Genomic DNA, 25112 nt, shown 5'->3' with positions numbered 1-25112 from the left:
TTCTAATCCCATTTTCCAGCACTTGGCCCGTAGCTTTGTATGCTATGGCTTTTCAAGTGCTCATCTAAATACTTTTTAAATGTTGTGAGGGTTCCTGCCTCTACCACCCCTTCAGACAGTGTGTTCCAGATTCCAACCGCCCTCTGAGTGAAATTTGTTTTCCTCAAATCCCTTCTAAACCTCCTGCCCCTTACCTTAAATCTATGCCCCCTGGTTATTGACGCCTCTCACTAAGGGAAAAAGTTTCTTCCTATATATCCGATCAATGTCTCTCATAATTTTGTACACCTCAATCAGGTCCCCCTTCAGCCTTCTCTGCTCTAAGGAAAACAACCCTAGCCTATCCAGTCTCTCTTCATAGCTGAAATGCTCCAGCCCAGGCAACATCCTGGTGAATCTCCTCTGCACCCTCTCCAATGCAATCACATCCTTCCTATAGTGTGGTGACCAGAACTGTACACAGAGCTCCAGCTGTGGCTTAACTAATGTTTCATACAGCTCCATCATAAGCTCCCTGTTCTTCTATTCTATGCCTCGGCTAATAAAGGCAAATATCTCATATGCAGTCCTAACCACCTTATCTACCTGTGCTGCTGCCTTCAGTGATCTATGGACAAATACACCAACGTCCCTCTGACCCTGTGTACTTCCTAGGGTCCTACCATCCATTGTAAATTCCCTTGCCTTGTTAGTCCTCCCAAAATGCATCACCTTCTCAGGATTACATTCCATTTGCCACTGCTCTGCCCATCTTACCAGCCCATCTATATCGTTCTGTAATCTAAGACTTTCCTCCTCATTATTTACGACACCACCAATTTTCGTGTTATCTGTGAACTTACTGATCATACCTCCTATATTCACGTCTAAATCTTTAATGTACACTACAAACAGCAAGGATCCCAGCACTGATCTCTGTGGTACACCACTGGTCACAGGCTTCCACTCGCAAAAGCAAACCTCAACCATCACCCTCAGCCTCCTGCCACTAAGCCAATTTTGGATCCAATTTGCCAAATTGCCCTGGATGCCATGGGCTCTTAACTTCTTAACCAATCTCTCATGTGAGACCTTATTGAAAGCCTTACTGAAGTCCATGTCGACTACATCAACTGCTTTACCTTCATCTAGTCACCACCTCAAAAAATTCAATCAATTTTGTTAGATGTGATCTCCCCCTGACAAAGCCATACTGACTATCCGTGATTAATCCCTGCCTCTCCAAGTGGAGATTAATCCTGTCCCTCAGAATTTTTTCCAATACTTTCCCTACCACTGATGTTGGACTCACTGGCCTGTAATTACCTGGTTTATCCCTTCTACCTTTCTTGAATAATGGTACCACATTCGCTGTCCTCCAATCCTCTGGTATCTCTCCTGTGGCCATAGAGGATTTGAAAATTTGTGTCAGAGCTCCTGCTATCTCCTCCTTTGCTTCGCCTGGGATACATCTCATCTGGGCCTGTCTCTTTTGTTATCTGTTGCCCCACCCCCGCTTTACTTGCTTAAAATCTTTTACATTTCTTATATCTGCCAGTTCTGAAGAAGGGTCACTGACCTGAAACATTAACTCTGCTTCTCTCTCCACAGATGTTGCCAGACCTGTTGAGTTTTTCCAGCACTTTTCTGTTTTTATTTCAGATTTCCAGCATCCGCAGTATTTTGCTTTTATTTCAGTTAGGCAGGTGTGGTTTTTGTCATAGATCGTTTAGCCCTGTCTATTGTATGCTGCTTATGCTGTTTGGCATGCAAGTAGTCCTGTGTTGTAGCTTCATCAGGCTGACACCTCATTTTAGGTGTGCCAGGTGCTGCTTCTGGCATGCCCTCCTGCACTCTTCGTTGAACCAGGGTTGGTCTCCCTGCTTGATAGTAATGGTCGAGCGGGGCATATGCCGGATATGAGCTTACAGATTGTGGTCGAATACAATTCTGCTGCTGCTGATGGCCCACAGCGCCTGTGGATGCCCAGTGTTGAGTTGCTAGCTCTGCTCAAAATCTATCCCATTTAGCACAATAGTAGTGCCACACAGCACAATGGTGGGTACCCTCCGTGTGAAGACAGGACTTGGTCTCCACAAGGACTATGTGTTGGTCACTCCTACCAGTACTGTCATGGACAGCTACATCTGCGACAGGTAGATTGGTGAGGACGAGGTCAAGTAGGTTTTTCCCCTCTTGTTGGTTCCCTCACCACCTACTACATACCCAGTCTAGCAGCTATGTCCATTAGGACTTGGCCAACTCGGTCAGTAGTGTTGCTACTGAGCCACTATTGGTTCTGGACGTTGAAGTCCCCCACCCATGGTACATTATGTGCCTTGCTACCCTCAGTGCTTCTTCCAATAGGTGTTCAACATGGAGGAACACTGATTCATCGGCTGAGGGAGGTGGGGTGGCGGTAGGTGGAAATCAGCAGGAGGTTTCGTTGCCCATGTTTGAACTGATGCCATGAGACTTCATGAGGTCCGGAGTCAATGTTGAGGACTCCCAGGGCAACTCCCTCCCAATTGTATACCACTGTGCCTCTGGTGGGACAGGACATACCCAGGGATGGTGATAGTGGTATCTGGGACATTGTCTGCAAGGTATGATTCAATGAGCATGACTATGCCAGGCTGTTGCTTGGCTAGTTTCTGCGACAGCTGTCTGAATTTTGGCACAAGCCCCCAGATGTTAGTAAGGAAGACTTGGCAGGATCGACAGGGCTGGGTTTGCCATGTCGTTTCTGGTGCCTATGTCGATGCCGGGTGGTCCGTCCAGTTTCTTTCCACTTCTTTAGATTTTGTAGCGGTTTGATACAACTGAGTGGCTTGCTAGGCCATTTTGCTGTGGGTCTGGAGTCACATATAGGCCAGACCAGTTAAGGACAGCAGAGTTCCTTCCCTGAAGGACATTAGTGAACCAGATGGCTTTTTACAATTGACAATGGTTTCATGGTCACCACTGGACTACATTTTTTAAAAATTCCCAATTAGTACACATGCAGGGAGCATCTGCCAAAAGTATGCAGATGGCAAATCCCACTATCTGCCCTGGAGTTTGAACCCAAGTCCATAGAGCATTAGCCTGGGTCTCTGGGTTACTTGTTCAGTGACATAACCACTCCACCATCGCCTCCCTGGCTGTACATGTACCATTTTACATTTAACTGTAAATTTTTTTCAAAGTGGGGAGGGAATGTAGTATACTGCATTAAACTGGATTTTTGTATTGTAATATCTTTTGTATACTACCCTTCTGCTGCCCTATCTGTTGGGACGTGTAAATAAAAGTTTCCAACATGGCTGCACCCAGTTAAGACCTCATGTATTTTGATTCTGAATACACAACAGAAGCTGCGGATATCAGTGTTCAAAGGGGCTTGACAAGTATCACAGAAGCAGTCGAGCAGTCTGTCCTCCAACGTTTTTCTAGGATTGTTGAGGTGCCACCCTGGGGGAGTGGTAATGACTCTGTGGAGCAGGAACCTGTTGTCCTCTCAGGATGATAGCATTCATCCTTCCACCACTGCCACTCTGCCACTGCCTTTGCTGTTGCCTGTCAGCCAGCCAGCCCAGACTGCTGCCATCCATTGTGAGGTGGTGCAGTCCAAAACTGGGCCTTCTAGGGCCTGATTTGCTCGTCTTGCAAGGTCATCTGTAGTCTCCCCCAGTGAAAGTCAGTAGCCTTCCACCAGCCATATGGCAGTCACTGGCGTAGCATTGCATAGAAGCTCTAGGACAGGCAAAGGCACATGGAAGACAGGCCTTAAGGGAATGCACAGGAGTGATTACTTGACATTTTTATGCAAATGGCATGGTTTGATTTATAAACTTGAAGCGCTGAGGGGGTCTTACTTGCTGTATGAGGTTAAGAGAGGGCATTAGCTGGAACATTGAGCTGCAAAATGGTAGCTGTGCCATTAAATCAGCGTTACAAGCTGCTTGACGTCATGATCTATCTACTCTGCATACTGCTGGCAGATGCTCCCTGCACGTGTACTAATGCCCTCACCAAAATGATACCTGATGGGGACACCATTCTAGAAACAAAATGACACTCATAGTGTTGAAAAAACGGGCGCTATGGAGCTGAACTTCCCAGCAGGCAACTCTGCCTTGGGGGGCAGGGGAAAGGAAAGAAGGTGCAAGCTAATTGGGTGATGTGAATTACATGCAAGGGGATTATTTCTGGTCTTCCACCTCATTTTCCCTTGTGTACTGTGTGCTGTCCCAGCTTCGAGGTGCCTAAATATGGTCGTGTGTGGTTGCCCCTAATCCTTTAATGATGGGAAGCTTTTCAGGGGTCTCGAGGTAGGCTGAAGAATTGCAGGTAAGTTTCATCTTTGTTTTAGCCCTGCTCCTTCCCCAGGATATTGAGATTAAATTAGATTGTCCTGGCTCCAGATCTCTATCAGAAGATCCCGATCACCGTAGTCACACTTGCAGTTGCAATTTCACCCATATTCCTGGGCCTACCACCCACGCTGGGCCCTGCCGGGGGCATCTGAGGTCAGCTGTTTCTATTTAGCATCTGGACAGAAGGGACCCAGGAAGATTGGCCCTATAATGTCTTGTGGAATTATTTTTGCTTCTGAAATTTAAGGGTGCAGTTATATTCTACCTCTGTCTGAGACCATTAGCTGTAGAGTGTGAAAGGCAGCTGGCAAGACCTGAACTGTAATGTTACCTGCAACTCTCAATCTGTCAGGAGAGAGCCTGCATATGTCCACCACTACAACAACAGCAAAAACAACAACTTACATTTATATATCACCTGTCATTTGGTGAACATCTCATGGCGCTTCACAGGCACATTGTCAAACAAGATTTTGTCAGAGGCAATTTTTAAGGAGCATCTTAAAGGAAGACAGGGGTTTAGGGAGGGAATACAGATCTTGGGGCCTAGGCAACTGAAGGCACGGTAACTTGCATGCAGCAAAATGCACTTGAATGTCTGGTGAGACTAAGCCAACTGGCAGTTATGGGGCTCAATTGGAGTTCCAGCACAGCTTTTAAAAAAAAAATTAAACCAACATTCCCCCCTCCCCACCCCCACCACCCTGACACAGACACACACACCCTTGCACCTCTGTTTGTTGTCGTCTTAAAATAAAGTTTTTTTTCTTTCAGGTGGAGGAGGGGAGACCTATCTGTGGTCTGGGACTCTTAACCAGACTTTATGATCTCTTTGGCAGAAAAGAACAACCCAAATGAACTCCCACCTAAAGGCCTGCTCAGGTCGGGGAAAAAGAACCCGAACCGGCCCAAGTCCCTCCAATTTTGCCCCACACCCGACCCTAGACCGACCCGACCCTAGACCGACCCAACCATCCCTTTACTTACCTTCCGACACGGAACCTCCAGGAAGCTGCAGCGTGTGCGTGATGACGTCTTGGAGATGTCACTCACTCACTGCGCAGACTTGGTTTCCCTGCTTGACGTCCCGGACTCCCAGCTCAGGTAAGTTTTTAAAAAAAAATTTTTTTTAATACTTACCAGAAGAGCACTTAACGTGTGTGTCCGGCCCGACCTGGACCCAGCCCAAACTGACCCGAATCCAACACATGTCGTCGGGTCCTGTGGGGTTCAGGCTCAGGTAGCAGGCCTTTACTCCCACGCGCCCCCTAAAACCATGCAAGTTGTATGACCTCCTTCTGACCCCACAAATTTTGGCACTGTCAGTGATGCAGGTCAGGGCTAGACATTTATGCCAACAAGTGTCATTTTGCAAATTGTTTGGGCTCATTTGTGCACTGAATGCCAGAACTCTGAATGTCAGTCATGTTAGAGCCAGCCTAAATCTTGTGTAATTTTTAAAATAATAAGTGGAATCAGCATTTATGTTAATGTTTTAGAATGCACTATTCATCCATCATTTTATTTTATATACAAATATGATCATTTACAATTTTACTCATTTCTTTGATTTAAGAAAAATGTCTATTGTGCTAGCTCCTCTTTACAGATTACATTTATATATTTATTTATGCACACAAGGATACCTGTGTATAGTCAGAAGCATTCTAGATTGTTTAGAAAGCTTGAATATTATACAGAAATTACAAATTGTTCTAACCACTATGATTAACATAATTAAGATTTCATTAGTGTGGTGAAACAAGCTTTTGTATTTTGTTATTTTGGCTGGCTTAACACATAACATCAATGGGGATTGTGTTGTACAGCTCAGATAAACAGCTATATTGATAATTGGCATTCGAGCTGAAGTGTTTCACTCGTGCATAGCAATGATAGTGAGAGGCATTAGACTTTCACCTCTCACTGGGTAAAAGACATTAACCAAATCCATGCTGTGTGGTGACATCTCAATCCCCTTCTCTCAGGAGGGACAGCTAGGAATTGCCAGAATTTCGATAAACTTATGGGGCCCCACACATTTTGACTACTGTAGTGGGACGTCTTGGCTAATTTGGACTTAGTGCACAGTTGCCAGTTCATTGTCATAATACAGATAAATCCGGATCTGTCAATATATAATTATATGTTGTATATATTTTTTTAAATGTGCCTGTATTATCACACTGTAACAGGCTGCCAGCAGAGAAGCGCTTGTTCCAATCATTAACAGACACAATCTATGCAGAACACCAGAGGGGAATTAAAATTGGGAGAGAAAATACCTCAAGGGTGGTAATTTTAATATAAGAATTTAATTTGTTATTTTCCGTATTAAGAAGTTTTCTGTATTAATCCTTTTATCAGCGCTCAGCAGGTTATTTGCGCAAGCATAACCGTAAGGTGGATATTCATTTCCAGAATGGGTCCGTGCGGAGCTCTAAACAGTGACTGAGACAAATCCTTTTGAAGGCCAGACCAAAGATGAAAATCTACATATTTTTAAATAAAAGCAGTGCTACACGCCTAGTGAAATGTTTAGATGTAGTGAAGTAACATTCTGCTTCCTGTAGATAATTACAGCAAGAAAATGAAGTTTGACCACATTTAACTATCCAAATGCCAAACTATATCTGAATTTAATTATGATATCTATTTCACTCTACTGCACATGAAATATGATTTTTTTTTACCATCCCCCTTATTTAGTGTTGTTGTCCTAGATTTTAAAAAAAACTATTTTCATACGTCATGCTAACATAATTGGCCATAGAGTACACAGCTAGTTAACTATGTATGACATGCTTATATAAATTGTTTCTTCAGTAACCAGTTTGTGCCTTCAGAAAGGAGAAGCAATTTGCTTTAATCTGGAATCAAACTTTCTTCTCTTTGCCACCTCCACTTTCTACCTAACACCACTTGTCATTCTCCAACTAAGAGGTCTGATAGTTACTGACTTCGGTTTTCAGCATGTTTGGAGGTAAATAAGAATGGTGGATAGTAACTGTTTTCTGCTCCTCCCACTGTTCTTTGCCTTTGCTGGAATCTTCCCCAAGCAGACTGACTGAAATCAGCAGCTCACAATGTAAAGGTTCACAGGCATGAACCACCCTATCGTTTCGCAGCGGAGGTTGCTAACTGATACGATGTGCGAGTTGTTTGTTTTTTTAAATGTGAAATAGGCCAGAATATTTGCAGAAGAAAAATGAGGAGTTTCAATCCCATATTTCAAATGATGTAGAAAATGATTGGAAAGTAAATCTTGTGAGAAGCCGGGTGCTTCTATAGTTTATTACAATACAAAAATGAAGGTGGTGTTAATCTGAAAAGTGGTTTTCGATATCATTGATGAGATAAATATCTCTCAGGGCTTTGGTCTTTGTTTTGTGTAAATATTTCTGGTTCTGGAAGAACCAGGAGTCATTCTGACATTGCAGATGAGTGAGAAGGTGATGTAAATTGCATTTCCCATGAAAAATTATTCTAATTGAAACATCAAATTATTCTGAGCCTGAATATATTTATAGAGGGTTCCTTACCATATGGAAGTGAAGAGAAGTGATGACATTGTTGGAAAAACTGGATTGATTAGCTACTAAATTCAGTGATGTTGCTATATTGACCTGTGTGTTTTTCTTCATCACCAGTGTCTTCTGTTTTCACCATGCCCACTGTGAAGCTGCAGCCTGAGATAGGCGACAGTTCAAAGGTTTATGGGAGAAGCAACAGTCATGGCAAAAGTTTTTTGAACCACAAACACTGAGGAACTCTTGCCCCTGCTACCAGTACAAAGGTAATAAAATAATAATTATCATGAGTCTTTAAAAAAAAAACATGTACCTTATCAACAAATTACTTTAATAGGCTGCTTTTAGTTTTCAGGGTTGCACTTTTGGTTTGCTAATAATTTATTTTTCCTGCCAAAGTCAATCTGAGATGATCATGAGATTCTGAAACTAGATGTTTCATGATAATATAGCATGTGTTTTTAAAAAATTGTACAGCCAGATAATCTGGTTATTTGGTTGTATAAGCCACAGCAGTTACACTTCAAAATGTCAGAAGTACAAAATAAAGAAAGACGGTCATTTTATATTGAGAACTGGAGTGGAAAATTTCAAAGCATTTCCTAACCAATAGCAATTAACTTCTACATTGCATCAGAATCTGCCTGTTTACAATAAATCAGACTTTGTGAAAGATAATTTCTCACAGTTCCCCCATCCCGCCCTCACGTCCATTTCCTCTCCTCTGCACTCCTGTACCATACCGTTCCTAGCCTTCGCTCTCCTTCCCCTCTCACTCCTCCTCCACTCGCTTCCCTCTCCCTTTATCCTCCACTACACTCTCCCTTTCCTCTCCTTCCTCCTCCTCCCATTCCTCCTATCTCTGTTCTTTCACTCCCTCCCCCTCCCTTTCCTCCCAATTGTCCTTGCTCTTTTCATCCCCTCCCTTTTTCTGCTTTTCCCTCCTACCTCTCCACTCCCGCTTCGGCTCTGCCCCACACAATATAATCCTTTGATAACTGTCCTGCCCCCTGGAGTGTGAGCCCTGAGAGGTTTTAGCTGTCAGGCCTCATTATTATCTATCGACACTGAAGTCAATGTGAATGATATTGCTTCCTGCAGGTGGGAATCAAAATTGCTAGGGAGTCTGCCTCAACTTTACCCTATGAGAATGCATTCCACATCCTCTGTGTAATTTTGGAAATGGTATTCTAGGGAACAAGTATTGTGAGGCTTTTACTAATTCATTTCATGTTGGGCTGAGGGAGGAATGACCTTTTCAGGTTAAGAAAATAGATGTGAAGGGCCTCAGTACTGACGGTATTTTTTGCAGTTGCAGATGGTAGTCAATGGTAGTAATGCGGCTCCGTTAGCTGTAAATATGAACTGCATTGTTACAAGATGTAACTGACTCTTTGAATAGTTCAGTCAGGTTGTTGAACACCTTCTGGTATCGCATTGATATATTGAGTTGCTGGAGGTGACACTTACTGTTAAGGCCACCTCCTTCCACTGTAGCTGAATCATTCCTTTGTTGACTTCCTTCTCATAGTCCCAAATAATTTCACCCTCCTTTCCCTGATTTGAATCAGTATAGAGAAAACTGAAAACTTAGAGAATCTGGGCCATGCTGCAATGTCTGCAAATTTGCTTTTTGCAGGCACTTGCAAGATACCTTTCACCTTACATTGGTAGCCTGTCCCTTTAAGATGCTGCAATGCTGGAATTCCCCAAACCGCACACCACCCCCTCCCCCCCCCCCCCTCCACCACCCCGAGCCAAGGCTTGATGAGCTCCCAATAGTCTGCCCTCAATATAATGAACCTGAGAAAGCAAAATAGGACGTTGCCAAATTGGGGTCCTACTGGCAGGCAGAAGTTCTGCCCCAATGTGTTTTCAGCAAAATAAACTCCATGAAGGAAAATCTAGGTCCTGGTCTCGGAGATTAGGATGAAGGAATTGGAGGAGGAGAAAAATAGGATGCAGGCTGTGGTGCATTAAGGAATTTTTGTTGGCTTTCATTTAGCAAAAATAGTGCAGAAGTATGATTGAAATTAATTAAAACATGGAAAGGGTTGCAATTTTTGCTGAAAATGGTGTGAATTTCAATTTAGAGTGGAATGAAAATTGTATTTTCTTTGATCAAGCCTAACCACAACCATATCACACACACAGCATAATCCCTTGCCAATTCTCTGTAGATCTCTATTTTTCCTCACCTTGATCTGTAACTCTGACATCAGTGCATCCAATGGCACAACTGCTAGAAATCATCTGACTCTGACCACAAAAATGATTTTTCAGTTTAAAAAAAACAATTCATAAGTTTTAATTAATTGTCTGTCAAAATCTTTGGCATTGGACGGTGAGACATCTGGCTTTATTCCAGGTATGCCATTGCTTACATTAACATTTTTGTTACAGTTTCTATTAAAAATCACTGTATTAGAGATATGATGGAATGTTCTTACTGAGATAGGGTGTTGTTTCAGTTTACTCAGCCGAACCATTGCAATTATTTAACATTTGAAGACTTACTTGTGACCACAATGAAGAAATGTGCTTTAGTGGGCTGCATGTTGCAAGTGGAAGAAGTCCATGCAAAATGAGGTTTACACAGATTTAAATGGGGTTTATCAACAAAATACATCCTGTTGCATACCACAAATGTCATCAAGATTACTTTATTGCATTGTTACAAGGTTAAAGTCTGAAAGGCCTTACTACTCCTTCATGGTAGAACATTTAGATCAAATATTTACAGTGCTTTTGCATGCTAAGGCTGCGATTTTTATTTTGATGGATGTATTAATGGACTAGTTTTTCCTATCGGGAAAGGACGAAGGTACATATTAGATTCCTGAGGTAGTTGCCTTTTAATGTGTTACTGTTTGATTAATATTTTGTAGCACTACTCATTATTTTGCATGAGGGATCTGCCTGTAACTGCAAAAGGTGTAAAATGCTTTTTGTATGGATCTTCAAACCAGTATTGTCACTTTTACATCTAATTTGAGGTTGTAGAAGAGTAATGTTCAGAGTTGTGATCTTTGTCCACTGCTATTCATTTACCTTTGTTCTCAATATCTCCAAATTGAGGCCCATTGGAACCTTTTTATTTTAACACCAACCTCCACTTTGTACATAAAAACAGAAAATACTGGGAGCACTCAGGTCAGGCAGCATCTGGACAGAGAGAAACAGAGTTAAAGTTTCAGGTGGTTGATCTTTCATCAGAACATTCTGATAAAAGGTATTCGAGCTGAAATGTTATCAAAATGCTCTGACAACAGGTCATCGACCTGAAATGTTAAATCTGTTTCTCTCTCCACAGACTATAAAGGGACACTGTTGTGGCTTCCCTGCCAGGCCAGTCTGCTGTTGAAGAGCCAGATGCACATGTGGCCCAGAAAGTTAATTTTATACTTTTTTTATTTGTTTCCTTATGGACCAGGAGGAGCCGCCCCATAAAGACACCTTGGGGCTTTCCTGCACCTCAGCTGCTCCTGCTTCCCTCCCAACCACTTACTCGAGTGCCAGGGACTGTTTGTTTTCATACCTGGTGGTGGCCTTCTGTTGCCCAAAATCCTACCCTTACCTGCTAGCCAGGCAACTATCACTTTACACAGATTTTGCGTGGGAGAATGAAGGGGCCAATGCATTTGAGGCTCAGAAGTTAAAATCTCCTTGGCGTTACACTTTGGAGGGACAGGCGTTTTGCCAGCCACCTCAGCCCCTGTCTGCGTGACTCTTGATAGTTGTTAAAATCAGCCAATGTGTATCAACCACTGTTGGCACTCTTTCATTGTAAAGTGGTCATAGAATCTATTGCCTAAAATCAATGTAAATGCTATCTTCAGTTCAAGTATTGCGGCTAAGCTTCTCTTGCAGGCTCTTCTTTTAATCCAATAGATTTGTGGGTGTAAAACCTCCCACCGCCAAAGACTTGCAGGTGATAGGTAAATTGACCATTGTAAATTGCCCCTAGTGTAGGTAGATGGTAGGGAATATGAGATTACTGTAGGGTTAGTATAAATGGGTGCTTGTTGGTCGGCACAGACTCGGTGGACCGAAGGGCCTGTTTCAGTGCTGTATCTCTAAATAAAAAAAAACGTGGCTATCGTTACTCAAAATTAGTTTATCTGTTTTTACTGCCTGCACCTGTTCATGTAAAACATATCACTATTTCCTACATAATATTATACCTTGTTTGTAGTTGGACACTGGGATTTTCTGTTGCTATTTATGTTCTGCAAATAAGAAATAATTTCAAAATATTTGCAGTTGAAAATCCTGCATTGGGCAATATTTAATATCGCATTTTAGTCCAACAGCCCATGAAGGATACCTTTCCACTGTATAGTATTCAGTACAACAACAACAATTTACATTTATATAGCACCTTTAATGCAGTAAAATGTCCCAGGCCATTTCACAGCATAATCTGATATAAATTGACACTGGATCAAGGGAAGAAACATTAGGACAAGCGGCCAAAATCTTGGTGAAAGCTGAAGGTTTTGAGGAAAGTCTTAAAGGAAGAGTTAGAGGTGGAGAGGTGGGGAAATGCTTGGGGAGGGAATTCCAGAGCTTAGGGTCTAGATGGCTGAAGGCTGTGCCAACAATGGTGAGTTGAAGCAAGTGGGCGATGAACAAGAGGCCATAATTGCAGGAGCGTGGAGTTCTCGGAAGGTTGTAGGGCTGGAGGCAGTTACAGCAATAGGGAAGGGAAAGACCATTTAAACAGCAGCTGATGGAATTTAAATTCAAGTAATTAAAAATCTAGAATTGAGAACTAGTCTCAGTAATAGTGCCATGAATCTATCATCAATTGTCATGAAGAACCCATCTGGTTCACTAATGTCCTTTAGGGAAGGAAATCTACTGTCCTTAACTGCCTACATGTGACTCCAGATCCACAGCAATGTGGTTGACTCTTAACTGCCCTCTGAAATGGCCTAGCAAGCCACTCAGTTCAAGGGCAGTTAGGGAAGGGCAACAAATGCTGGCCTTGCCAGTGACACCCACTTTCCACAAAAGAATGAAAAAAAACAAACAGATGAGAATTTTAAAATTCATGGATAGGGAGCCAATGCAAGTCACTTGCAAGTTTGTGCCTTTAAAAGACTGGACTATGTCGTCATGGAGGTGAATGTATCTACATAAGTCGTATTTGAAAAACAGATAAAATCGGTAAAATAATATAGGCCAATGTGCAGCTGGAAATAATTTTTGGCCTCAGAAACCACATGAAATGCAATAATAATGCTGGTAAATGAAGTTAAAATTACGGCATTCAGATTAGGATTAAATTTTAAATTACTTGGAAAATATGAAGGGATTTAAAGGTTTTAGAGGCTTTGGTAGATTTATGTAAAGTTCCCGCCAAATCTTAAAAAGCGAGTGCTGGATCACAAGGATGTCCCACTGTGTTTGTGTTCAAGTCAAAGCATTAGAGCTAGTTGCAACCAGAGATTTATAATTGAATTTATTAAAACATTCAATGATGCAAGTCCAAAACAGGATGGACCTACCTATGTGGAAATTCATAACCTGTAGGGGACACATTTCTTTTATCATCAGCTGACATTGTAATAGGTGAAGTAAACAACAAGAATTCCTCTGTATTTGTTCTCAAAACATCATGGCTAAGTCAAATGATCTAGTGAGGGAAATCACCAATCTATCCTTTTAAGATATTTTCACACGACACCAAAGAACTTTCCCTTCTCACATCCCATAGTGCTTCTGTGCAGTCCATCTTTAGTTACTTTTGTCAACCTGCATTTTATTCATGCAGCTTCTGAAACAAAGGACATTCTTTCTTATGTACTGTGTTTATACTTTATCCTGGGGCTTAAAATTTATTTTCCTCACCATATTTTGGGTTCTGACACAACATTTGGCACATGACTAATTTATGACAAGTGCTGCCTGCATTAGTTATAAGATGACCTTTTATGAAATTAGCAATCATGATCAGTGCTGTGTTTTGGTTTCTGATTAGTCATAGTGTGACATTGTATGAATTTAGCTAGCATTGCATGATATTCAAGTTAAGGAGCCTCCAGTAGCCTAAAAAAATGGATAAAATCAGTATTGATGCAGTAATGCAAAGCCAGCCTTTCAATTCCAGTAGACATAGTCGTGAATGTGTATAGTAGCTTATGGTTATGGTACTGGAATAGCAACCGACAATTCAGATCCCACGATGGTAATTTATGACATTTTAATTCAATAAATCTTATAATTTGTGAGCTGGCTACAGATAAATAGGTATCAGATTGTCTTAAAAACTCAACAAGCTCAGGAGGACCTACCACCCCTGCTTTGTGAAACAAAGATCAGATGTTCAATTACAACTCACTCTAAGCATATAGATTAATAGAGAAATGAGAAAAGGGCTTAGATATCTGGCCATCAACCCATATTCTGTTAAAAGTTAAGTAAAAGTCATTCTACTGCCAGGATAGTGATGATCTTTACCAATGTCCAGCCGGATGCACAGAAATCTTATATTCATCTGGTTTGAAAGCTCATTGTAATCTTGCATTTTGTTCAAGGGCACAGGCACTGGCACAGGCTGAGGGAGAACCAAAATGTTCTGTGATAACGATATCAGTAGAATGCTTAACCCTGGTACAAAAAATACCTTTAGGATGGCCAGCTTGCAAACCATGTCACAAAGAACATCCTATAACTTGGAAGTTATAAGGGATCAGATCTAAGCTCTGCAGTCCTGCCACATCCAGCCATGAATGGTGGTGGACAATTAAACAACTAACTGGAGGAGGTGGCTCCACAAATATCCCCATCCTCAATGATGGGGGAGCCCAGCACATCAGTGCGAAAGATAAGGCTGAAGCATTTGCAACATTCTTCAGCCAGAAGTGCCGAGTTGATGATCCATCTCGGCCTCCTCCTGAAGTCCACAGCATCACAGATGCCACACTTCAGCCAATTCGATTCACTCCCTGTGATATCAAGAAATGACTGAAGATACTGGATACTGCAAAGGCTATGGGCCCTGAAATGTTCCGGCAATAGTACTGAAGACCTGTTCTCCAGAACTTGCCGTGCCCCTAGCCAAGCTGTTCCAGTACAGCTACAACACTGGCATCTACCCTGCAATGTGGAAAATTGCCCAGGTATGTCCTGAACACAAAAAGCAAGACAAGTCCAACCCAGCCAATTACCGCCCCATCAGCCTACTCTCAATCATCAGCAAAGTGATGGAAGGTGTCATCAACAGTGCCATCAGGCGGCACTTGCTTAGCAATAACCTGCTCAGTGACGCTCAGTTTGGGTTCCGCCAAGGCCACTCAGCTCCTGACCTCATTCCAGCCTTGATTCAAACATGGACAAAAGAGCTGAACTCGAGGTGAGGTGAGAGAGACTGCCCTTGACATCAAGGCAGCATTTGACCGAGTAAGGCATCAAGGAGCCCTAGCAAAACTGAGGTCAATGGGAATCAGGGGGAAAACCCTCCACTGGCTGGAGTCATACCTAGCGCAAAGGAAGATGGTTGTGGTTGTTGGAGGTCAATCATCTGAGCTCCAGGACATCACTGCAGGAGTTCCTCAGGGTAGTGTCCTCGGCTCAACCATCTTCAGCTGCTTCATCAATTACCTTCCTTCAATCATAAGGTCAAAAGTGGGGATGTTCACTGATGATTGCACAATGTTCAGCACCATTCGTGACTCCTCAGATACTGAAGCAGTCCGTGTAGAAATGCAGCAAGATCTGGACAATATCCAGGCTTGGGCTGATAAGTGGCAAGTAACATTCGCGCCACATAAGTGCCAGGCAATGACCATCTCCAACAAGAGAGAATCTAACCATCTCCCCTTGACATTCAAAGGCATTACCATCGCTGAATCCCCCACTATCAACATCCTAGGGGCTACCATTGACATTGTGCAATCATCAGTTCAGAAACTGAACTGGAGTAGCCATATAAATACTGTGGCTAGAACAGTAGGTCAGAGGCTAGGAATCCTTAGGCGAGTAACTCACCTCCTGACTCCCCAAAGCTTGTCCACCATCTACAAGGCACAAGTCAGGAGTGTGATGGAATACTCTCCACTTGCCTGGTGGGTGCAGCTCCAACAACACTCAAGAAGCTCGACACCATCCAAGACAAAGCAGCCCGCTTGATTGGCACCCCATCGCCAACATTCAATCCCTCCACCACCGACGCACAGTGGCAGCAGTGTGTACCATCTACAAGATGCACTGCAGCAATGCACCAAGGCTCCTTAGACAGCACCTTCCAAACCTGCGACCTCTACCAACTAGAAGGACAAGGACAGCAACTACATGGGAACACCACCACCTGCAAGTTCCCATCCAAGTCACACACCATCCTGACTTGGAACTATATCGCCGTTCCTTCACTGTCGCTGTGTCAAAATCCTGGAACTCCCTTCCTAACAGCACTGTGGGTCTACCTACCCCACATGGACTGCAGCGGTTCAAGAAGGCAGCTCACCACCACCTTCTCAAGGGCAATTAGGGATGGGCAATAAATGCTGGCCTGGGCAGTGACGCCTACATCCCATGAATGAATAAAAATAAGAAAAAATAAGTACTACTTCCAGTCCACAATGATGCACACCTTCCCAAGTGCTACAGGGATTCAAATGACCATTCTTTGAACCCCAATAATACAGAGGAGTGGACGCGAACAGTAAAGAAGAAATGGGCACGAACGTAACCTCAGCAAGGCAAAGTTCATGAAAATGTCATCTTTGAGATTAAGGCCAGAGTGAGCTTTCTGTTATTTGTTGCATGGGACGTGGGCGTCGCTGGCTAGGCCAGCAATTTTTGCCCATCCCTAATTGCCCTTGAGAAGGTGGTGGTGAGATGCCTCCTTAAAGTGCTGTAGTCCATCTGGTGTAGGTACACCCACAGTGCTGTTAGGGTGGGAGTTCCAGGATTTTGACCCACCAACACTGAAGGAATGGCAATATAGTTCCAAGTCAGGATGGTGTGTGGCTTGGAGGGGAACTTGCAGGTGGTGGTGTTCCCAGGCTCTGCTGTCCTTGTCCTTCTAGGTGGAAGAGGTTGTGGGTTTGGAGGGTGCTGTTGAAAGAGGCATGGTGAGTTGCTGAAGTATATCTTATAGATGGTACATATTGCTGCCACTGTGCTTCGGTGGTGGAGGGAGTGAATATTGAAGGTGGTGCATGGGGTACCGATCAAGTGGGCTGCTTTGTCCTGGATGGTGTTGAGATTCCTCAGTGGTGTTGGTGCTGCACCCATCCAGGCAAGTGGAGAGTATTCCATCACACTTCTGATTTGTGCCTTGTAGGTGGTGGACAGGCTTTGGGAGATAGGAGGTGAGTTACTAACCACAGAATTACCAGCCTCTGACCTGTTCTTGTAGCCACAGTATTAATGTGGCTACTCCAGTTCAGTCTCTGGTCAAAGGTAGCCCCAAGATGTTGATAGTGGGGGATTCAGCAATGGGTAATGCCATTGAATGTCAAGGGGAGATGGTTAGATTCTCTTTTGTTGGAGATGGTCATTGCCTGGCACTTATGTGGTGCAAATGTTGCTTGCCACTTAGCAACTCTAGCCTGAATGTTGTCCAGGTTTAGTTTAGTTTAGAGATACAGCACTGAAACAGGCCCTTCGGCCCACCGAGTCTGTGCCGACCATCAACCACCCATTTATACTAATCCTACACTAATCCCATATTCCTACCACATCCCCACCTATCCCTATATTTCCCTACCACCTACCTATACTAGGAGCAATTGCTAATGGCCAATTTACCTATCAACCTGCAAGTCTTTGGCATGTGGGAGGAAACCCACGCAGACACAGGGAGAACTTGCAAACTCCACACAGGCAGAACCCAGAATTGAACCCGGGTCGCTGGAGCTGTGAGGCTGCGGTGCTAACCACAGCGCCACTGTGCCGCCCTACTGCAAGTGAACACAGATTGCCTCAGTATCTGAGGAGTCGCGAATGGTCCTGAACATGTTACAATCATTAGCGGACCTCCCTAATTCTGACCACGTGAAGGAAGGAAGCTCATTGATGAATCAGCTGCAGGTGGTTGAGCCTAGGACACTACTCTGAGGAACTCCTGCAGTGATGGCCTGGGAATGAGGTGATTGGCCTCCAGCAACCACAACCTCTTTGTGCTAGGAATGACTCCAACTAGTGGAGAGTTTTCCCCTGATTCCCATTGGCTTCAGTTTGGCTAAGGCTCCTTGATTCCATACTTTGTCAAATGCTGCCTTGACTTTCCCTCCATCATAAAGTCAGAATTAACTTATCTGGCTTCTTTCTCTTACTGTCTGGGTATCATCTTCCATTTTCATTAGCTTGACTCTGTTCTCCCAAAATCACAGACTGTGTCAACCCTGAACTTTGACTTTGACTACCAACTCCACTTAATGGTTGGGACTGTGAAATTAATTGATTAGTCTTAATCAAAGACCCTGACTCACTTTGCTCTACCGGTGGATTCTGTGATATCAGCAAACTTTCAGTTTCTTTGTGATGTCTGCTTTCTTTCTGACTTTCACTTGGAACTGTAGGAACCTGGACTATAGGAGGGTTCTCATGCTCTCCCTTTGTCAGATTTCCTCTTGCAAGCGAATGATTGACATGATACTGATGGAATTTTTCTCCAACCTTCACTGGATATGTGAATGCACTCCAATCACATACTTCTTATCACCTCGGTGGTTTGTCATAATTACCGTCTGACGAGCACTGAACTCTCTCATTTTCATGCCTCGAGTATCGTGACTCATCTTCACTCTGTCTTGCTTTTCTCTTACTTTGGTATTGACATCTGGCTTAAGCAAACTAAACCTTGTCCTAGGAGCATATTTGAACACTGTTAAAACTGAGGCGGGAGGAGTGCACTGTCTTTTCTAGTTCCACTTCTCCATGGGTCACAACATAGATTTAAATATTTACCCAGTTACAGAAATGGTCAATCATATAGTCTACTCGTTATCCCAGAATAAAATACACCAACTAGGTTTCTTTCATAAACAACAAAATTATCAATTTATTATAAAACAAGAATTATCCAGTAAAGAAGCAAAGCGTTAACACATAGATTGATATATGAAACTTCCCTTTTTAAATGCCCAAGACACACATACTCACACACACTGGTTAAAGAAAAAAAATAAAGAAATTCTCTCTTTACAAAAAAAAGACGAAAAGAATACTTTGGCCAAATACTTGTTAATTCTTGAAGAAAAAGGATGAGATATGTTGTGTCCCAAAAATGGCATACAGCCTGGCGTCCGAGTACACATAAACAGGTCACTGGGATCTTTTCTGGAGGAGTTCTTTTCAGGCGGCATCGAGAGTTAATCTGGCAGGCCTTCCAGGAGCGTCTCAGGAGAAATGCAGCATCAGAGGTTTTAGCTCTCGCACACTGGATTTGCAGGGGTTTTTTTTACCAGAGGTGGAGAAAGAGGAGCTGGGTGTTTTTCAGCAGGCTACAAACCCAACTACTTTCAACACAGTCCAACTGAACCAAAACAATATTCCAACTGAACCAAAACAGTATTCCACTTCTCTGTAAACATCTCCCCCAAGTCACCAAGGTTTCTGTTGTTCATTGAGCTTAAGGCATGTGACATCCAGTAAAGGCTTGTTTTCAAACAAGACCTCTCAGTGACCCTTGTAAAAAAAAAAAAATCCATGGAATCTTTTCAGTTTTCCCATATGCACCAGTGTCCATAATTCTAAAATATGAGTCCTCAAAAAGACATTAAAACAAATAGAAGCACTTTCATAACAATGCTAACTCGTAAGGTGAGCAACCTAACCTGTTGTAGACAGTGGGGTTATTCTGTAAGACTAGATAAAATTATTTAGCTTGTGTTGAAGAGAAACATGGAAATTACTGCCTAGCTTGTCACTGAGCAAATACTTCTGCATAGACCTCTTCGCAACTTGTACACTTCTTTCTGCAGTACCATTCAATGCTGGGTGCTATGATGGTATTAGAGTGTGTTTGACTCCATTCTTACTCAAATAGTTCAAACTCTTCTGCTGTAAACTGTGGACCATTATCTGACACCAAATGTCTGCCAATCTATAAATTACAAACCAACTTCTCAAAACCTCAATAGTTTTGCACTTGTGGTATTGGGCATAAACTCAACATTTATCCACTTGCTATAGGTATCGACTAAAACAAAATACTCTACCTTCCACTTCGAAGAAATTGACACATACTAGGTCCCACAGTTTACTTGTGTTTCACCATAGAGTGAAATGAACTTTGGTTTGATTATTTCTGATTCTGAGACACACTTCAACACACCTCACAAATTTTCACCAACTCTTCAATTTCTCGACCTGCCTTTGGATACCAAAAATATTCTTGCTAGTGCTTTCATAGGGACTATCCCTGTGTGCTCTTGATGAAGTTCCTGTAAAAATCTCTCTCTAAACCTTGGTGAAATAATGATTCTTAAACCCCATAGGAAACAGCCTTGATCTGCATTTAGTTCATTTCTACGTATGAAATACTCCTGCAATTTCTCATCATCACACTCTTTAGGCCAGCCATTTATGACATAATTGAGTACTTTACTGAGCACCACATCCATGCGAGTTTCTTGTGAAATTCCACTGGCATGTCATTTGTGTATGTGAAGTAATTTATAGGTAACTCTTGGGTTAAAAATGAATCAGTCTTCACGGAAAATCTGGAAAGAACATCTGCGTTTGCATGATCTGCTGACTTATGATATTGAAATCTTGTACTGATGGGCCATCAAAATCAACGCCCATCTCTGAAACCATGCTGTCGCTAGAGATGGAACTCCCTTCTTTGAATCAAACATGATCGTAAGGGCTTGGTGGTCAATTAACAAAGTGAACTTTCTTCTTTTTTTTTTTCTTTTGGGCCTCCTTATCTCGAGAGACAATGGATACGCGCCTGGAGGTGGTCAGTGGTTTGTGAAGCAGTGCCTGGAGTGGCTATAAAGGCCAATTCTGGAGTGACAGGCTCTTCCACAGGTGCTGCAGAGAAATTTGTTTGTTGGGGCTGTTGCACAGTTGGCTCTCCCCTTGCGCCTCTGTCTTTTTTCCTGCCAACTACTAAGTCTCTTCGACTCGCCACAATTTAGCCCTGTCTTTATGGCTGCCCGCCAGCTCTGGCGAATGCTGGCAACTGACTCCCACGACTTGTGATCAATGTCACACGATTTCATGTCGCGTTTGCAGACGTCTTTATAACGGAGACATGGACGGCCGGTGGGTCTGATACCAGTGGCGAGCTCGCTGTACAATGTGTCTTTGGGGATCCTGCCATCTTCCATGCGGCTCACATGGCCAAGCCATCTCAAGCGCCGCTGACTCAGTAGTGTGTATAAGCTGGGGGTGTTGGCCGCTTCAAGGACTTCTGTGTTGGAGATATAGTCCTGCCACCTGATGCCAAGTATTCTCCGAAGGCAGCGAAGATGGAATGAATTGAGACGTCGCTCTTGGCTGGCATACGTTGTCCAGGCCTCGCTGCCGTAGAGCAAGGTACTGAGGACACAGGCCTGATACACTCGGACTTTTGTGTTCCGTGTCAGTGCGCCATTTTCCCACACTCTCTTGGCCAGTCTGAACATAGCAGTGGAAGCCTTACCCATGCGCTTGTTGATTTCTGCATCTAGAGACAGGTTACTGGTGATAGTTGAGCCTAGGTAGGTGAACTCTTGAACCACTTCCAGAGCGTGGTCGCCAATATTGATGGATGGAGCATTTCTGACATCCTGCCCCATGATGTTCGTTTTCTTGAGGCTGATGGTTAGGCCAAATTCATTGCAGGCAGACGCAAACCTGTCGATGAGACTCTGCAGGCATTCTTCAGTGTGAGATGTTAAAGCAGCATCGTCAGCAAAGAGGAGTTCTCTGATGAGGACTTTCCGTACTTTGGACTTCGCTCTTAGACGGGCAAGGTTGAACAACCTGCCCCCTGATCTTGTGTGGAGGAAAATTCCTTCTTCAGAGGATTTGAACGCATGTGAAAGCAGCAGGGAGAAGAAAATCCCAAAAAGTGTGGGTGCGAGAACACAGCCCTGTTTCACACCACTCAGGATAGGAAAGGGCTCTGATGAGGAGCCACCATGTTGAATTGTGCCTTTCATATTATCATGGAATGAGGTGATGATACTTAGTAGCTTTGGTGGACATCCGATCTTTTCTAGTAGTCTGAAGAGACCACGTCTGCTGACGAGGTCAAAGGCTTTGGTGAGATCAATGAAAGCAATGTAGAGGGGCATCTGTTGTTCACGGCATTTCTCCTGTATCTGACGAAGGGAGAACAGCATGTCAATAGTCGATCTCTCTGCACGAAAGCCACACTGTGCCTCAGGGTAGATGCGCTCGGCCAGCTTCTGGAGCCTGTTCAGAGCGACTCGAGCAAAGACTTTCCCCACTATGCTGAGCAGGGAGATTCCACGGTAGTTGTTGCAGTCACCGCGGTCACCTTTGTTTTTATAGAGGGTGATGATGTTGGCATCGCGCATGTCCTGGGGTACTGCTCCCTCGTCCCAGCACAGGCATAGCAGTTCATGTAGTGCTGAGAGTATAGCAGGCTTAGCACTCTTGATTATTTCAGGGGTAATGCTGTCCTTCCCAGGGGCTTTTCCGCTGGCTAGGGAATCAATGGCATCACTGAGTTCCGATTTGGTTGGCTGTATGTCCAGCTCATCCATGACTGGTAGAGGCTGGGCTGCATTGAGGGCAGTCTCAGTGACAGCATTCTCCCTGGAGTACAGTTCTAGGTAGTGCTCAACCCAGCGGTCCATCTGTTTGCGTTGGTCAGTGATTATGTCCCCCGATTTAGATTTGAGGGGGGTGATCTTCTTGATGGTTGGCCCAAGAGCTCTCTTCATGCCATCATACATTCCTCTGATGTTTCCGGTGTCTGAGGCCAGCTGAATATGACTGCATAGGTGTTGCCAGTAGTCGTTTGCGCAACGCCTAGCTGTTCTTTGTGCAGTACTTCTGGCTGCTTTAAGTGCTGCGGATGTTAAATCGCTGGGGGCTTTCTTGTAGTTCAAAAGTGCAATGCGCTTAGCGGCTATGACAGGTTCCAGCTCTTCATTATGAGATTGAAACCAGTCTGCATTTCTCTTCGCACTTTTGCCGTAGGTGGTCAAAGCTGACTCATAGATGGCGTCTCTGATGTGGGCCCACTTGGTCTCAGCATCCCCTGTGGGAGTGTTTTGAAGGGCTGTTACAAGTGAATTTAGAAATTTTTGTAACAGCTGTGGGTGAGAAATTCTGCTCGTGTTGATGCGCGGGTGGCCCTTCTGCTTGGAATGATGCAACTTCTTTGGTCTGAGTCTAACCTTGCTGCACACCAGGGAGTGGTCGGTGTCGCAGTCCGCACTGTGGAAGCTGCGTGTGATTTGAACACTGTTTAAGGCGGCTCGCCTTGTGACAATGAGGTCTAGCTGGTGCCAACGACGTGATCTTGGGTGCCTCCATGAAACCTGGTGACAGGGTTTAGTGTGAAAGAACGAGTTGGTGATGCAGAGGTTATGATAGGTACACAACTCAAGCAGTCTCTGCCCGTTCTCATTCATCCTTCCAACGCCATAGCGCCCAAGGCAGGAGGGCCATGAGTCATGGTCGGCCCCAACCCTGGCATTAAAGTCCCCCAGCAGGAATAGGTGTTCGGTGTTGGGGATGCTGCTAATGATGTTATGGAGTTGTTCATAGAACTGGTCTTTAGCTTCAGGTGCGGAACAGAGTGTTGGAGCATAGATGCTGAGTAGGTGTACTGGACCAGAGGTGGTGAGCAGTCGGATGGACAGTATGCGTTCCGAGCCATTTGAGGGAGGCTCTATCATGCTGAGCAAGGAGTTTCTGATGGCGAAGCCCACTCCATGCTGTCTTGGTTCTTCAGGATCCCTGCCCTGCCAGAAGAAGGTGTAGTCTTGCTCTGCTAGAGAGCCACTCGCGGGGAGGCGAGTCTCCTGAAGTGCTGCAATGTCCACATTGAGTCTACTGAGCTCGTTGTTAATGATGGCGGTCTTCCGAGAATCGTTGATTTGTGTAAGGTCTTCCGACAGGCCAGGACACATAGTTCTGACGTTCCAGCTTGCAAAGCGAAGGGCTGGTACCTTCTTTCCTTTTTTCATGTTGTTTGGTGCGGTGTATCAGTCCACCTTTCGGGCAATGACCCTGAGCTCCAAGCACCCATTGAAGCAGGCAGACTGTGGCGGGACAGAACCTTATTGACCGGGGGCTGCCCGGTTTGAGGCGGGCGGTAGCTGTCCAGTGAGGTGCAATGACCTCTCCCACCGACAAAGGCAACCCGTGGCGCCCAGTTTCTACGCCAATTTATCTGGACTTATAACCCGTAACTGCTGCCTTCCGTGTTGTTTCAGTCGCTGTGAGGCAACTATGGAGTGACCTCTCCATGGCGCATGCCTGGGCAAATTTATGGAGGTTGAGAGTTGCCCAGTCGTCAAAACCCCCCTCTCGGCCTTTCTGGTGGGGTCCAAAGGAGTGCAGGACACGACGTTTGGCACCAGTATGGCTGCAGGAACTGCCGGAAACATGCCAAAGGTGACACATGACCGCCTACGGGGTTCCGCTCCGGATTTTCTGTTAGGGTTTACTCCCTTAGCCTTGGTCTCTCCCGAGACGCCCACAAGGCAGTGGGGTTGTTGGGGCCCCTACACAGGTGTAGGATGGTGCCGGTGGGAGGAGGGGATGCAAGGGGGAGGGGTAGAGGGAGGGGGTGGGGGGGGGTGCAGGGGAAGGGGGTGCGGGGTGAAGATGGTGCGAGGGGGGGGCGGGCTGGGACGGGGTTGTGAGGGGGTGAGCTGAGAGGGTGGAGCAGGGAAGGGGACGGGGGTGGGGGGGGCGGAAGGGGGGTAAAGGGGGGGGAGGGGGGTGGAATCTGGTGCAGGTAATAAGCCATTTCCTCAGTGCCCACCATCGACGTCCGGAAAGCTCATCCACGTCCTTCGGGAGGTGAAGCATCTTTTGGCAGACTTAGAGGTGATTACATTTGCTAAGGGTTTTTTTTTTTTGCAGTGGTTTAAATAAAGGCATGCAGCATTGCCGACAGTGCGCTGCAGATGCTCTCCGAGCCATCTCCCGCGGGCGCTTTGAAGTTGCGGCCGGGGGGGGCCGTTCGTGGATGTTTTGGGTGTTCGGGGCACCTTTTCACAGGACTTCTCTCGGGTCCCGCAGCTTTCTACCGTACAGGTAATTATGGAACTTTGTAACACCATACATGATCGCTAATGCCTCTTTCTCAACT

At 44.5% G+C, this 25112-nt stretch overlaps 1 protein-coding gene across 7 annotated transcripts in view; it reads left to right on the top strand.

The window, feature by feature from the left end:
- Window positions 1–25112, top strand: part of cdk14 (cyclin dependent kinase 14) — a 779114-nt gene that overhangs the window by 597846 nt on the left and 156156 nt on the right. For 6 of the 7 annotated variants that reach the window (XM_068012619.1, XM_068012572.1, XM_068012586.1 and 3 more), the window contains one exon: window positions 7988–8133. In XM_068012619.1, coding sequence (XP_067868720.1) covers window positions 7988–8103 — 116 coding nt within the window. In that variant the 3' untranslated portion in view covers window positions 8104–8133. Of the gene's footprint in view, window positions 1–7987; window positions 8134–24883; window positions 25058–25112 lie in introns of all 7 variants that reach the window. The other variant, XR_010969007.1, reaches the window with a different exon arrangement.

Source organism: Heterodontus francisci, chromosome 2 (genome assembly GCF_036365525.1).
Source record: "Heterodontus francisci isolate sHetFra1 chromosome 2, sHetFra1.hap1, whole genome shotgun sequence".
NCBI lineage: Eukaryota > Metazoa > Chordata > Chondrichthyes > Heterodontiformes > Heterodontidae > Heterodontus > Heterodontus francisci.
This window is presented reverse-complemented; position numbering and strand designations above follow the sequence as displayed.